This window comes from Pogona vitticeps, chromosome 1 (genome assembly GCF_051106095.1).
Source record: "Pogona vitticeps strain Pit_001003342236 chromosome 1, PviZW2.1, whole genome shotgun sequence".
NCBI lineage: Eukaryota > Metazoa > Chordata > Lepidosauria > Squamata > Agamidae > Pogona > Pogona vitticeps.
In genome coordinates this window covers 112,561,645-112,577,503 of record NC_135783.1, presented here as the reverse complement: position 1 = coordinate 112,577,503, position 15,859 = coordinate 112,561,645, and the positions used below count along the sequence as shown (strand labels likewise).

General features: G+C 42.9%; 1 protein-coding gene across 3 annotated transcripts in view; it reads right to left on the bottom strand.

Moving 5' to 3' along the window:
- Positions 1-15,859, bottom strand: part of PHIP (PHIP subunit of CUL4-Ring ligase complex) — a 138,656-nt gene that overhangs the window by 108,152 nt on the left and 14,645 nt on the right. For all 3 annotated transcript variants that reach the window (XM_072999366.2, XM_072999373.2, XM_078385560.1), the window contains 2 exons: positions 1,098-1,248; positions 911-1,009 (listed from right to left, as the gene is read on the bottom strand). In XM_072999366.2, the coding sequence (XP_072855467.2) occupies positions 911-1,009; positions 1,098-1,248 (250 nt within the window). The remainder of the gene's footprint in view (positions 1-910; positions 1,010-1,097; positions 1,249-15,859) is intronic.

The following is a 15,859-nucleotide window of genomic DNA, read 5'->3' as shown; positions in this document are numbered from 1 at the left end:
TAAATCAAATTCACCCCGCTGGGGACCCTCTTACACAGAAATTACTGAATACAAAGACAGGACAAAATCTGGGGGTAGAGAAAGGCTTGCTACTTAATAGATTGATGGACAGAAAGAAGAAGGAAGAAGAGAATGTATGTAGCAATCAAGAGAAATGCAAACTGATCTAATATGGAATTTAGTATTTACCATATACAAGTAGAACAGAGGTTCTGGCAGTCCATATCCTTCTTAGGAATACAATATAGTCCCTTGTATAGCAGGGGCCATACGTACTGTTCAAGTCTCCAAAACAGAGGGAAAGTGAATGGATATACAGTGGTGCCTCACATTACGAGCACTCCGTTTGACAACGAAATCGCTTTACGTCAATGTTTTTGCGATCGCAAAAGCAATTGCAAAACGATGTTCCCTATGGGGGAATTACGCTTTGCAATGATCGGTCCCGCTTCGGTAACCGATCATCGCAAAGCGATGATTTTTGCACAGCTGATCGGCGGTTTCAAAATGGCTGCCAAGTAAAAAAATTGGCCGCCCACTATTTTCTGGCACGGATTCCTTGCTGCACGGGCAGCGAAAATGGCCGCGCTATGGAGGATCTTCACTGGACAGTGAGTTTGAAGACCCTAGGAACACATTAATCAGATTTTAATACATTTCTATGGGCTTTTTAAAATCGCATGCCGACGTTTTCGTTTTACAGCGATTTTCGCGGAACGAATTAACGTCGTCATGCGAGGCACCACTGTATATAGAGAGAAATCTGATCAATTCTATTCTGGATACTTAGGACCTGTTCCCAACGTCTGAAACGAAGCCCAAAATACTGATGTATGAGCACTAGCGCTAACATATGTAAAACAAGTATAAATCTTGCATGAACAGTATCCCACATCTTTAATAATCTTACCTATACTAGGTGGACTGCCATAGTTTATTGGAGACTCTGGAGGTCTTCCACAGTGCAATGCAGCAAGAGCAGATCCCTTCCACACAACATGCTTGCAACCTGTTTTAATATAATTTTTTTTAAAAAAAGTAAGAAAAGAAATGTATGACAATCTAAATGTATCAATCACTTTGCAAATTACTCATACTTTTATTCGTTCGAAGCAAAGACTGTCTTCCAGCCCCTAATAAGGTTTGAACTCCTGGAACACTCTGAGGAATTTCTTGTTCAAGAAGTGGTCCCAGTCGATGGCATATTTGAAGTAGGTGATCAGGCGCCAAGTGTCTGTAGTATTTTACCTATTAAAAAAGGAAAAGTTAAATATTCCATACTTTACTTTTCTATCTTTTTAAAATCCAATAGCAAAGAAGTAGTTTAAGAAAATATGCAATATTTGACAATCGGAAACCCTTCCAATAGTTTCTTGTGTGCACAGTTGTAGAGAAACAACTAAAAAACAAGCCCAGACAAACCAGAGTTGTTTCTGTAAAAAAAAAAAAACTGCATGATTATCAAACCATTAATGAATGTTAAAGTAAAGCTATACTTTTCATCTCCAGAATCAAATAGAATATCAAATACAGTGATGCCTCGCACAATGAGTGCCTCACACAACGATAAATTCACACAACGATGGCTTTTTCTGAAAAATTTGCCACCTCACACAACGATGTTTCCTATGGGGAATTTTCGCACAACGATTTTGGGACCATGCTTCACAGAACGATTGCATTTTGGGTCCCCTGTTTCACTTAATGATGTTTTCAAAAAAGAGCGGGAAAGGTGGCTGTTTGGCAATGCTAATTTGTTCTTCTAACTGCCTGTACCCAGGATGCATTGCACCTGTGCAGGGAAGGGATAAAAAGCCTTCCCCATGCATCCTGGGTTTACTTTCCCACATGCAGTTCAAAGGTTGGCTTTGCCTCTTTGCTCTGTCTTGTGGGTGCTTTCTGTGCTGGAGAACTTTCAAAGGTAAACTTGCATTTCTTCTCCTGGGTGGGTTGTGGGTTTTACAGTATATCTGTACTGTACTGTATTGCAAAACTCTGATGATTTTTGCAAGGGGGAATTTGGGTCTGTCTGGCTTTGGTTATGGGGGGTTTTTTCATTGGGGAAATTGCAGGGGGTTTTTTGGCTGGGGATTTCTGTGGATTTGTGTGGGATTTGAATGCCCAAGTTCAAACCTGATTTTAATTTTTTTTCCTGCATGCTGCTTCTTGGTTGGGGGGGGGTTATGCTTTGTGTGTGTGGAATTCTGCAAGGAAATGGTTGCTGTTCTCTTGTGGCCATGCCTACCTCTGGGATTTGGATGCCCAAGTTCAAATCTGATTTAAAAAATTTTTTAACTGCTGCCATGCTGCTTCTTGGTTGGGGGGGTCTATGCATCTTAATGGGGCAGAAATTTTTTTACCAAAAATTAACGAAGACTCAGAAACTGTTTTAAATGCTTGGACTCATTAGTGCAGCTTGTGAAACCTTTGCAAACTTAATCTGGCTTTGTTCTGAGTCTTCATTAATTTTTGGTGAATTTTTTTCTCCCCCAATGAGATGCCTTGAAGCCTACTCAATGCATTTGAATGGTGGATACATTGTTTCACACAACAATGTTTCCTATGGGGATTTTCGCTTAAGGACGGCAATCCATTCCAATTGGAACGGATTATCCGGTTTTCAATGCATCTCTATGGGAAATGGTGTTTCACAGAACGATGTTTTCACATAAGGTTTTTGTTTGAACCAATTAACATCGTTGTGCGAGGCACCACTGTACTTCGTAATAATGTTTGGATGTCAAGATAAATCCTAATACGGTTTAGTGAAATCGAACAAGACAAACCACAAACTGAAACATAGTTTCCTGGCTGTTAAACTCTGGATTGTTTAAACAAAGATTTGCTATGCTACCCAAAGCTGCAGTCAATGTTCACTTCTGGCTTGCTTCCGCTATGCTAACATTGACAAGAAATGACAAAAAGGGTAAGACAAAAACAACCAGAAGAGAAGACAAGCCATTGTGTTTCATCTGTCAGGCAATCTGTGGCTTAAGCAATAAACCATGGTTAACACTTACTACAACATGCACATGCAAAGCTATCATACAAACATGCACTATTATCATTTTCCCATTTCACACAAATGAATACAGGTAAGGGAAATCTAAACTTCAAACTTCTTGATTTAAAGACAAGCCTCCAAATAAATATACAATGGCTGAAACCCAGTAGTAAGTCACAGCTAAAGTAGGCCCATAGAATCACTAGATTTTTGAAGGGGCATGAGAGAAATGCAGTACACCTGACTCCTTTTGATAATATTTACAAATAATATAGCATAACCCAAGAATAAAATGCAGACTTTGTAAACTGGTAATAAGCACAAGAGCTGTTCACAATTTACTGCAATTATGGAAACCCAAGTCTATGGATATAATGCCTTATTCTGTCATTTATCTCGTTGGATTTAAACTTCTAAAATGAATTGATTGCAGAGAAACAAATTAAAATTACAGTGGTGCCTCTCTTAACGAGCGCACCATTTAACCGCCGATCAGCTGTTTTTAGAACATCGCAATGTGAAGGCAAGACAAAGGAAAGGGCAATCATAGACAAACAGAAGAAAGCCAAAAGGTAACAGGGGTTCAGGAGGGAAGACACACTTCAGGCACTTTTGGAAGAAAAAGTGAAAAAAATTAAGGAGCAAGTGGGTCTTGGGGGGTTTGTTTATTTTTTGATGTTCCCCCCATTTCCAGTGGGTCTTGGGGGGGTTGGTTGCTTTTTGGAGTGTTTTTTCCCATTTCCAATGGGTCTTGGGGAGTTGTTTTTTGATTTTTTTCCCCCATTTCCAATGGATCTTGGGGGTCTGGTTGCTTTTTGGGGTTTCCCCATTTCCAATGGGTCTTGCATGCTTCCCTTGCTTATTCTTTTGTTTTCTTTGCATTTCCGACCTGGTCCCTTTGTTCTCTGTGCATTTCCAATCTGCTCCGTTTTCTGTGCATTTCTGATGGGTCTTGCACGCTTGATTGCTTTTCTCCACCCACCTTTTTTGGCCGGAAGGGATTAATTGCGTTTCCAATGGATCTTGCAGTGATTTTTATTTATATATTTATTTATTTTTGTGACCCCCCCCCTTTGGCCAGAACGGATTAATCACATTTCAATGCATTCTTATGGGAAATTGTGCTTCAACTTACGACCATTTCGAGTTACAGTGGTGCCCCGTTAGATGCTTACCCCACATGACATTGAAATCATTTTACGATGAGTTTTTTGCATTCGCTATTCCAATGGGTTTTTTTCGCTTGACGTCAATTAGGAGCCTGCTTCGCGAACCGTTTGTTCGCCAAATGACTATTTTTCCAGCTCCGCAAAATGGCTTCCCTTCATAAAATGGCTTCCCTCCCTTCGCAAAATGGCTGTTTTCCAGACCCCTGCTTTGGAAGACAGCGATTTTAAACAGCTGATCAGCGGTTCTCTATGGGCGATCTTCGCTGGACGATGAGGTATTTCCCCATTGGAACGCATTAACCGGTTTTCAATGCATTCCAATGGGTTTTTTTCACTTGACGACGATTTCGCTTAACAGCGATTTTCCTGGAATGGATTATCGTTGTCAAGAGGGGCACCACTGTACATTCATCTTCTGGAACAGATTATGGTTGTAAGTCGAGGCACCACTGTAGACCGCTTGCCTACTTATTTGTTTTCCGTACACTCCCTGCCTACCTAATATTGCATTTTTCTAAACCTATTAACTTCAGCTTCTCGTGCTTTCAAGAAGAGAAAGAATGTAGGAAAACAAAAATATTTTGTAAAAAAGATGAAATTCTAAAAAACCATCATATTTTAAGTTTAAAATGGCTTTTAATAAAACAATTGTACCAAGCAAAGTCAGAAATATTAATATTGCTACATTAAAATCTTATAAACTAATCAATAAACATGTTGCTAAAGTTTCAGGTGTTTATCACTAACAGTCTCTGAATAAATGTACCTTGAATTTTCTTATTTTAACATGGTGCGCATAGGCACCTCCGGCTCTCCTTTAAAATACTTTTTAAAATGCTGAAATGTCCACGAAAATACGTATACGGCTCTATGCAAGCATAATCACTACAAAATATGTATAAAATTTTGTACTTACTTTTCTTAGGCACTCCTAAAGAAGATGATTTTGATTCACTTGACTTTTACCTATTTTCTATCTATATTTTTGAACGTACTTTTAAGCCACTTTTGTTCTCAAAACTCAGAAAGCAACTGAACGTCTCTAACACTCCTATTTATCAATTATGAATCAAACAAGTCCGTGCAAAGCTTTGATACAAGTCTAAATGAGTACATATGTGCGTGATGTGTGTGACAAACCCAGACCTACTGGGATATGCCACACTTTAACTAAGCTGCCACCAACCATTCCCTATAAGAAGTCACACAGACCAGGGATGGATTTTCAACAAATAAAAGAATAAGGTTTATTTAAAACAACACACAGGAAAATAAAATGATCAGGTGAATAAGATATAGTAACGTGGCTTAGTCTCATTCATACATGCACACAGTTTGGTTCACACAGAACACTTAACTTGAAGCACAGACCCTGAACCTATCAGTTCTGGCTAACCATACAGACACCTGAACCTATCAGGTTGGTACTGACTGACACACAGTAGTACCCTGTCTGACACACAGACTCCCACACCAGCTTCTTCTTCCCAGCTGCTGCTTCGTCTCTTGCTCTCCACACACGCTCCACATATATATACAGTACAGCCCCTCCTCCTGATGTCCCGCCTTCCACTCCCCATAGGATGGAACTTTCCCTCCAAACCCATGACAGACAGGTAACATCAGTGCTGTATGTAACACCTCCCCTCTTTATAAGTTGTTTTGTAGGGGGAAAGCTAACGTGCTTTTTCCCAAAAAACAACCTGAATCCAAAACATACAAAAACATTTATACATACAATATCATACTTACTTATACTTACATTCTAAGTTAACCATAGCAATTAGGCATTTAAACATTTACCATATACATTACATCAAGTTACCTTTATTCATACAAACCAAGTTCAAAAAACAGGTACATTTAACTTTTTGTCATCAATATATATACATAGTCCATGTTTCTTTCGCCGTCTTCATTCTTCAGGTCTTCTTGACAAGGCGTCAGCAACACAGTTCACTGACCCTCTGACCACCTTCACTTCAAAGTCATAGTCTTGCAGATTTAAAGCCCACCTCATAAGTTTACTATTGTGGGATTTCATTGTCTTTAACCATTGCAGTGGTGAATGGTCAGTGCACAGAACAAAATGTCTTCCCCAGATGTAAGGCTTGGCCTTCTGGATCGCGTAGACTATGGCCAGACACTCCTTCTCCACGGTTGCCAAATGTCTCTCACCTTTCTGGAGTTTCCTACTCAGGTAGGACACTGGATGCTGGTCACCATTCTCATCCTCCTGGCAAAGAACCGCTCCTACCCCGCTGTTAGACGCATCGGTGTAGATGATGAACTCCCGGTCGAAGTCTGGAGCACGCAGCACTGGATAGTTGATTAGCGCCTGCTTCAACCTCTGGAACGCCTCCTCACAGTCGCTGGTCCACGGGATGCGGTCATCAGCCTTCTTCCTCGTCAGATCGGTCAGTGGAGCCGCAATCTCGCTAAACCTCGGGATGAACTTTCTGTAGTAGCCCACCAACCCAAGAAATGATTTGACTTTTTTCTTGGTGTTGGGTCTGGGCCAATCACGAACTGCTTCTATTTTGGCCTCTAGGGGTTTTATCACTCCTCCCCCTACTATGTGACCCAAGCATTTTATTTCTGGGCTACCCAGCTGCAGTTTGTTTTCTTTGCAGAGCCTAGGCCAAAGCACTTCCTCCCCTGGGTCAAAGTGCCTCTCCCTGGCGTTCTGGTCATCCCAAGCTTTCTTTCTGACCTTTTGAGCTTGCAGGGTCTCTGCTGCTAGCTCTAGGTTTCTCTTTAGGTCCTTCCTTAAAGAGTCTATATATGTCACAACGTCTTGTGGGTCATCCTGGGTGATCTGCTCCCAATTTTGTTTGATCAAATCAGGTGGCCCTTTCACCCTTCTCCCAAATAAAAGTTCAAACGGACTGAACCCGGTACTGGCTTGTGGCACTGATCGATAAGCAAACAAAAGGGATTGCAGCTTCTGGTCCCAATTGTTTGGATTCTCTGCCAAGTAAGCCCTAATCATGCGCATTAGAGTCCCATTGAACTTCTCAGTTAACCCATTACTTTCAGGGTGATAGGCAGTGGTTTCCTTGTGCTTAATTCCACAGATTTGCCATAAGCGTTTCATGAGCTTCGATGTAAATGATGCTCCCAAATCTGTGATTATTTCTGAGGCAAATCCCATCCTGGACATATACCCCACCAAGGCATCTGCCACTGTGTTAGTTTCAATGTTAGTCAAGGGTATGGCTTCAGGGTACCTTGTGGCATGGTCCACAATGGTGAGAATGAACCTGTTCCCCCTCTTTGTGGCCTTGGGCAAAGGTCCCACTATATCCACCCCTATGCATTTGAACGGAGTGTCAATCACAGGCAAAGGGCACAACTTTGCTTTGGTCCTGTCGCGGCTATTCCCCTGCCTTTGACACACATCACGTTGTTTACAGAACTCCCTGATCTGCCTCCCTATGTCAGGCCAGTAAAAATTCTGTGTGATTCTCTGTTGTGTTTTGTTCACCCCTAAGTGCGCAGCAAACATGTCAGAGTGCCCCCTTTGTAAGATCATGGGGCGATACTTTTCAGGTACCACCAGCTGACTTCTGATCCCATCCCCCTTTTGAGATATTCCTCAGGGTCTCTCTATACAAAATCCCCTTTTTCTCTAGAAATCTCACTGGGGTTTCAGGTGTTAGCTGGGCGTCAGTCACCTGTTCAAAACACTTTTGGAGAGTGGCGTCTGCCTTTTGCTCTTGTCCAAATCTGCTGTCTGTGGTTAAGGTTTCCACCACAGCTTCTGAACTCCCCCCACCTGCTTCCGTCTCGGGCTCATCATTACCCCCCTGAACTGTCCCCGTGGTGGCTTGTGAACGTGTAATCACTAGCACCCGTTTCACATGTTCAGCCAGGTCATTTCCCACGAGCACGGCTGCTGGCAGAGTCGATGAAATCGCTAGCCGCCAAACTCCCCTCCAGCCTTGAAAGTTCACAGGGACCTCCGCTACTGGCAGTGAGATCACCTGCCCCTCAATTCCTGCCACCTTTATGCTCTCATTCGGGATTATATACTCCCTAGGAATAATATCTGGATGGCACAGGGTCACCTGGGAACAAGTGTCCCGCAGCCCCCTATACTGATGGTCAAGTATTCCTACGTCCACCCCTGCTGTTTCAAACAACTGAGAATCTGTTCTCACCAGTAGGCAGCGCCTGACCTCTACAAGAGGACCATTTTCCTCAGCCTGATCAGCAGATGTAGCTGTTCCAGATTGAGTAGCCATGGCAACAGGCTCCCTCAGTGACAATGAGCCTTGCTCTTTCTGGACACAGAACACAGCTTTTGGCTTGGTTCCACTCGAATCCTGAGGCACAATTCCTTTTAGCTGCTTTAATTTCTCACACTCTGAGATTAGATGGCCCTTTCCCTGACAGAAATAACATTTTCTGCTATATTTTGAGTCTTTTTCATCTTGTTTTGGTTTTCCCTCCAAAATCTGAGGTCTTGGTTTCATGTCTGAGGGCTTCCCTTCACCATGGGCCCCTCCCCCTTGCTGGCTTTTCCCTGGTCCCTGAGAGTACTTGCTGTAGGTTTCTTTGGGTTTACCTACAGATTTCCCCTCACCCAAGGGCTTTCTTATTTGGGAAATAAAATCTGCGATCTCGGCTGCTTCTGCCACAGATTTCGGTTTCCTTTCCCTCACCTGGAATTTCAGTTCCCCATGCAGGACTGAATAGAACTGTTCCAGCGCTATCAAGTCTTTGAGCTGCTGAAAGGTCTCTGTCCCCTCCTGAGATAGCCATTTCTCTAGCAGCCTCACCAATTGGGCCCCCACTTGGGTAAAAGTCTGCTCTGGTTTCTTGGTGATTGACCTGAATCTTTGCCTCAGCTGTTCCGCATTTATCCCATGTCTTGCAAACACCAGTTTTTTAAACTCTGCAAAATCTTTCATGAGTTCCTCTGGCATCTCTGAATAAACTTCAGCAAGGCTGCCACTGATTAAAGATCGCATGATGGTCATCTTCTCAGTTTCCCTTACTGAGAAGTCCACAAACGCTCTTTCCACTAAGGAAAAGAATACCTCAGGACAATCTCCCTTGTGGTATACAGGGAATTTCTTCAGGTCAGCCTTAGACAATTGGCCTCCCTCAGAATCCCTATTGTTATTATTGTTCTGGTTCATCAGTTCCAATTTTCTTAATTCAAACGCCATTTTCTCTCTCTGCAATTCCAATTCAAATTGCCTTTGTTTCTCTCTTTCCCTTTGCTCCATTTCAAATTGCCTTTCCCTTTCTTCCCTTCTTTCTCTCTCTAATCTTTCCTCCATTTCCCTCACCCTCAGTTCATGCTGTTGGGCTAGGAGTATTTTCCTGAGTTCTGGGTTCTGTTCTCCCGTGCTGTCACCCTGCACTGAGCCAAATTCATCCTCAGAACCTTGGTCTACCTGGGGGTCTTTCACTTCACCCATTTCTGCCATTTGGCTTCAAGTCAAGGGCATAATCCCCCCCCCCCCAGAACAGGCTGCTTTCAAAAGTCAAGCCTCAAAATAAAGCGACCACTTTTTTTTTCTTTTGCCTCAGAACCAGCTTTCTCTATAGATTGCTGCTGTCCTTCAGCACTAACTTGCAACAGTTGCGAGCTAGAGTCTACCCCCCTCTGCTGGGCCTCTCAGCAGGCAGGCTAAATCACTTCTACTTTACAGTTTTGCCTCAGCTTTTTCCCGCCAAAACAGGCTGCCTCAGAGCTCCCTAATCTAGCCCCCAATCTGAGGTTACACGTTCTTCTACTAGTGCACCTCCCCGTGAGGCACACCTAGAAGATTACCTACGCGCTCTCAGATTGTCCCTGACTAGACCCCCCTTGCTCTGGGCACACTTGCCAAGGCTTTGCTGGACCGCTGGACAACTGGACCAGTCGTATCCCACACGCTGGACACCAATCAATGTGACAAACCCAGACCTACTGGGATCTGCCACACGTTAACTAAGCTGCCACCAACCATTCCCTATAAGAAGTCACACAGACCAGGGATGGATTTTCAACAAATAAAAGAATAAGGTTTATTTAAAACAACACACAGGGAAAATAAAAGGATCAAGTGAATAAGATATAGTAACGTGGCTTAGTCTCATTCATACATGCATACAGTTTGGTTCACACAGAACACTTAACTTGAAGCACAGCCCCTGAACCTATCAGTTCTGGCTAACCATACAGACACCTGAACCTATCAGGTTGGTACTGACTGACACACAGTAGTACCCTGTCTGACACACAGACTCCCACACCAGCTTCTTCTTCCCAGCTGCTGCTTCTTCTCTTGCTCTCCACACACGCTCCACATATATATACAGTACAGCCCCTCCTCCTGATGTCCCGCCTTCCACTCCCCATAGGATGGAACTTTCCCTCCAAACCCATGACAGACAGGTAACATCAGTGCTGTATGTAACAATGTGTGTGCCCGTATAGCTCAGCAATGAGAAATGACAACATGTCATCGATCCCATTTACAACACACCGACATTTACCATAAAATTTTACCAATAATTTTACAAACTTACACATGGACACCCTGCAAGTCGAAATCGACCCCTGAGGGTCCATATAGACCACTCTGGGAACCTATGCTATAAACTGTGTATGCTTCTCTCCCCCTTCAGAAGAGGAATGCTGGAACAAACACAAAAAATTGCTCTCCCACTTAACATCCTTTCCATATTTACCCATACCTACTGCATGGGTTGCCCTTATGTCGCTATGAGCAACTAACTGCCAGTAAATGGATGGTTATGGATATTTCCTTCTTTTTGCTCTGGCAAGCAACAAACACCAACAAAAAGCTGACTGAATTTAACCCAAAAGCAATCTTCCTCTAATACCTTCCTTATGCAGGCCTACTTTCTATTCAGGTAAAATGTAGACTAGAACATTGCTCTGCCTTTCATCAGTACCTTCTCTTTACTATACAGTGGTGCCCCGCATAACGGGTGCCCCGTTTAACGAAGAATCCACATAGCAATTGCTTTTTTGCGATCGCAAAAGTGATCCCATTGCGATGTTTTAAATGGTAAAACATCGCTTTGCGACGATCGATAAGCTGTTTTACTTACCGATTTTCGTATAGCAATGTTTTTTCTAACAGCTGATCGGTGGTTCCAAAATGGCCGCCGGGTTAAAAAAAAATGGCTGCCCGTAGTGTTTTCGCGCCCTTTCCTCGCTTACCACGCAGCGAAAATGGCTGCCGTATGCAGGATTTTTGCATAACGGTGGTTTTTGCCCATAGGAACGCATTAAACGTGTTTTAATGCATTCCTATGGGCTTTTTTGTTCCACATAGCGACGATTTTTCCAGAACGGATTATCGTCACTATGCGGGGCACCACTGTATGCCTCTTGGTGCCTATTTCAATGCACAACCTGTGTTTATATTAGGCATCACTGGAGACTTTTTATCAGAAAGTCATTAAGTACATAAGGATTTCAAATTATAAATGATAAACAGCATTACATTCAGAAGAACAAAATACACTGGGCCTCGACTTATTATCATAATCCATTCCAGAAGATGGACGTAACTCGAAATGGTCATAAGTCGAAGCACCATTTCCCACTGAAATGCATTGGAACACTATTAATCAGTTCCAGAAAAAAATAACCAAATAAAATAAAATAAAATAATACACACAGCAAGCCCGGTCAGAAGGCAGTGGAGATTTAAAAAAATCCAAACCAAAAATAAAAAGCAAAGCAAGCCCCGAAGGTGCCGGGACTGCAAAAAAAAAAAAAAAAAAAAAAATCAACAAAGGAGCAAGTCCTGCCGCAAGGCGCTGCAAAAAAATCATCCAAAAAAAAAAAACAACAACAACAACACAAACATAACCCCCCAGCCCAAAACTAGGCTGCAAAACCCGGCCAAAATAGTTTTTAACAAGCAGAAAACAGCACCTTCTTACCAGTCAGCCTCCTCCGATCGCACACTAACTGCTGGGGCAAAAGAGCTACAAAGAAGAAGCCTCTTCGCCACCTACAGTTAGCAATTTGAATTTCCCGCCTTTTCCCCCTTCCATTTTGTGTTCATTACTGGAATCTCCGGCCACAAGTAGAAGCAAAATTTTGCAGTCGGAGCTGGTCATAACTCGAAATGGTCGTAAGTAGGGACGGTTGGAAGCTGAGGCACTACTGTATACAGTGGTGCCTCGCATTACGATGTTAATTCGTTCCAGCGAAATCACTGTAGAACGAACACACTGTAAAGCGATTTTAAAAAGCCCATAGAAATGTATTAAAACCTGATTAATGCATTCCTATGGGCTTGAAACTCAGTGTCCAGCGAAGATCCTCCATAGCGCGGCCATTTTCGCTGCCCGTGCAGCGAGGAATCCGTCCCAGAAAACAGCGGCAAGTCATTTTTTTAACCCAGCGGCCATTTTGAAACCGCCGATCAGCTGTGCGAAAATCGTCATTTTGCGATAATCGGTTAGCGAAGCAGGGAACCGATCATCGCAAAGCCAAAAAACCCCATAGGAAACATCGTTTTGTGATCGCTTTTGTGATCGCAAAACGTCGTTATGCGATTTCATCAAAACGAAGTGCTCATCTTGCGAGGCACCACTGTAAATTGATAATTCCAGTTCTGGCTACCAAATGTTGTTAAATGCTGCTTATATGTAGATATTCCTTATATTTGCCGTATTGCTTTGCTTTTTGATCATGTTGTGAACTGAAGAAAGGGAAAGAGAAGGAAAGGAACAAACAAAAAAACAATAGGGAACCCTCAGCCCAAAGGCGCAGAAAGCCATGCAAGGGCTGTGTGCAGTCTGCACATTCACATGCGTCTACAAATCCTCATCTTGGGCACATTCAAACTTCCTGTATGTATGTATATATTACAAATAATGTTAATAAAATGGTTTAAGAAATCATAACTATTCATATTATTGTTGGTATTATATTCCTTAAGAAATTATTTTATTTGAGGTTTATAATAATAAGGATAATAATTTGAGTAGCTACTACTAGGAAAAAATTCCAAGCAGGAATTGGGTTAGAGCAAAGATTGCAAATGCAACAGTCCTTTCCTGGTTTTTCTTCTTTAAGCCATGTTGTAAGCCAGTAAAAGTAGAGTTATTCTTCACTACAACAAAATACACAGTCATATCACTAATAGATCAGAACTTTATTAGCTCTGTTTGGTTACTCTTCCTTCTTCAAAATAAGTAAAAAAAACAACGCTTAGAGCCTTCAAATTCACTCCTTCCTTTCAAAGGTCAAACAAGCCTAGAACACAGATTCTTAACCTGTGGTCCATGGACCATCAGGGGTCCACAATGTCCTCACAGGGGGTCCGTAAAGGCTTGAAGAAACATTATGATATTTTGCAGTTAAAATAGAATGAAAGAAAACAAGGGGGGAGGAAATGTAGAAAAAATATTAATTTCCCTTGCTTGTGTAAAACGTGACTTTTCCAACCTACCGCCTCCATTAAAAACAAAAAGTAAAAATCAGTTATGAAAATAACTGACTGATAGCAAATAACTGTTTGATATTTCTGCACACAGTGAGAACATGCAAATCAATGGGGCCGGGTGGCTGAGACAGACAGCACATGACATTTCTTGCTACTGCACAGATAGTCAGAAGCTGTGGGAAAAGAGAGTTGGAGTCAGTCAGTGCCAGTGCGAGTAACTGTTCGGGCAGCCTTTGTGATCATATCATCTTAAAAAGTGTTGCCCTTACAGCAAGGAATATCTGTCAATGAAACCCTTCATGAGAAGCTTTGAATGAATATTTGATGCACTTTAGGGTTTTAACTCTTGAGTTAAAGTGGTAACAAAGATATTGAAAGGGGGGAAGTGATAAAGAAAAAGTTAAGAACCACTGACCTAGAAGATACAAAAAGAGAGGTTACTTTCCGGTAACCATAGTTCTTTGAGTGGTCCTCTGTGAATCCACACAAATGGGTTTAGGCTGCACCTGCGCAGGACTCCTCAGAATATTCTAGAGCGTAAAAATGTGATTAGTAGAACGTTCCACCGTGGCACGCATGCTCCACCCATCCATAATACCTCAGTTCCGAAATGTCTACCACTGTCAAGGCTCTGACCATAGCAAAGCTCAAGACACCAAGTGAGGGACAGCGGGGAGAATGGGCGGGATGTGTGGATTCACAGAGGACCACTCGAAGAACTATGGTTACAGGTAAGTAACCTTTCTTCTCCATGGCCTCTGTGAATGCACACAAATGGGTGACTAGCAAAGTCACTTACTGGAAGGAGGGCCGTCATGCTAACTATGAAGTCAGCACAGCCCTGCCAAAATTTGCTTCCTACTTAGCCCTAACATCTAGACAGTAATGCGTCACAAAAGTCAAGGGTGTAGACCAAGTAGCCACTCAACAGATGTCAGGGTCCTCAACACCATCCAACCAGGCCGCACAAGTAGCCATAGCTTTCGTAGAGTGTGCCTTTAGCACATCTGGCAGAGTCTTGCCTGCTAATTCATAAGCGAATGTAATTGCTGAGACAATCCATCTCGAGACCGTCTGTGAGGAGGCAGGAGAACCCTTACACGGGCCATGGAAGCACAAGAAGAGTCAAGGAGAAGTGCAGAAGTCCTTAGTCCTGGAAATATAAAATGCTAAAGCACGATGAACATTGAGGGAATGGAGCATGCACTCAACATCAGAAGAAGGAGACAGAAATAACATCGGAAGAATTAGAGGTTGAATAATATGGAAATCAGAAATCACTTTGGGAAGAAAGGACACATCTGGATATAAAACAACTTTGTTGGGATAAAACTGAATATAAGGGGCATTAGCTCAAAGGGTGGCCAGTTCGCTTGCTCAACATGCAGAAGTTATTGCCACAAGGAACAAAGTCTTCATGGAAAGAAGTTTGAGGTGTGCAGAAGCCATGGGCTCAAACGGAGGACGAGCAAGTGCACGGAGAACAACCTGTAGAGACCACTGAGGGAGTGGAGGTCAGAAAGGTGGGCACATACTCCGCAAACCTCTCAGAAACCTCTTCAGGGTAGGATGAGGAAATAAATGAGAAGCCTCAGACCTCACAGGCTGAGACTATAGCCGAAACATAAACTTTCAACATTGAGTGGGCCAAACCTTGATCAAAGAGATAATGAAGGAACTTGAGAAGCTTGTCCAATGAAACTGGGACCGCGAGTAAATGCTGTGAAGCAACTAATTTAAGAAAGCATTCCATTTATAAGAGTATAACAACTTAGTAAAAGGATTCCTAGCCTTACTCAACACTCCATTACGGTGGGGGAATTCTCCACGCCGTGAGGTGTAGAGAGATTCCAGGTCAGGATGACAAAGCCGGCCATTGTCCTGAGTCAGAAGGGACGGCTGGAGCGGTAATCTCAGGAAGTCGGACTCCATGGCTCTTAGAGGGGTAAACCATGGTTGTCGATGGGCTATTAAGATGCCCCGACGGATCTTGACTATTGTCCACTGGATGAAAGGAATGGAAGAGGTAGAGAAAGGTGTCGTCCCATGAACCATGAAGACGTCGCCTAGAGAGTTCTCGCCTCTTCCTGCCCGAGAGCAGTAGTTGCTGCACTTTGAGTTGACCTGAGTGGCAAAGATGTTGAGAAGCGGTGTTTCCCACCGACTGCAGAGACTGGAGAAAATGGAGTCGTCGTAGGCCCACTCGTGAGTTTGGGTGGTGAGACGGCTCAGATGATCGGCCACCTCGTTGT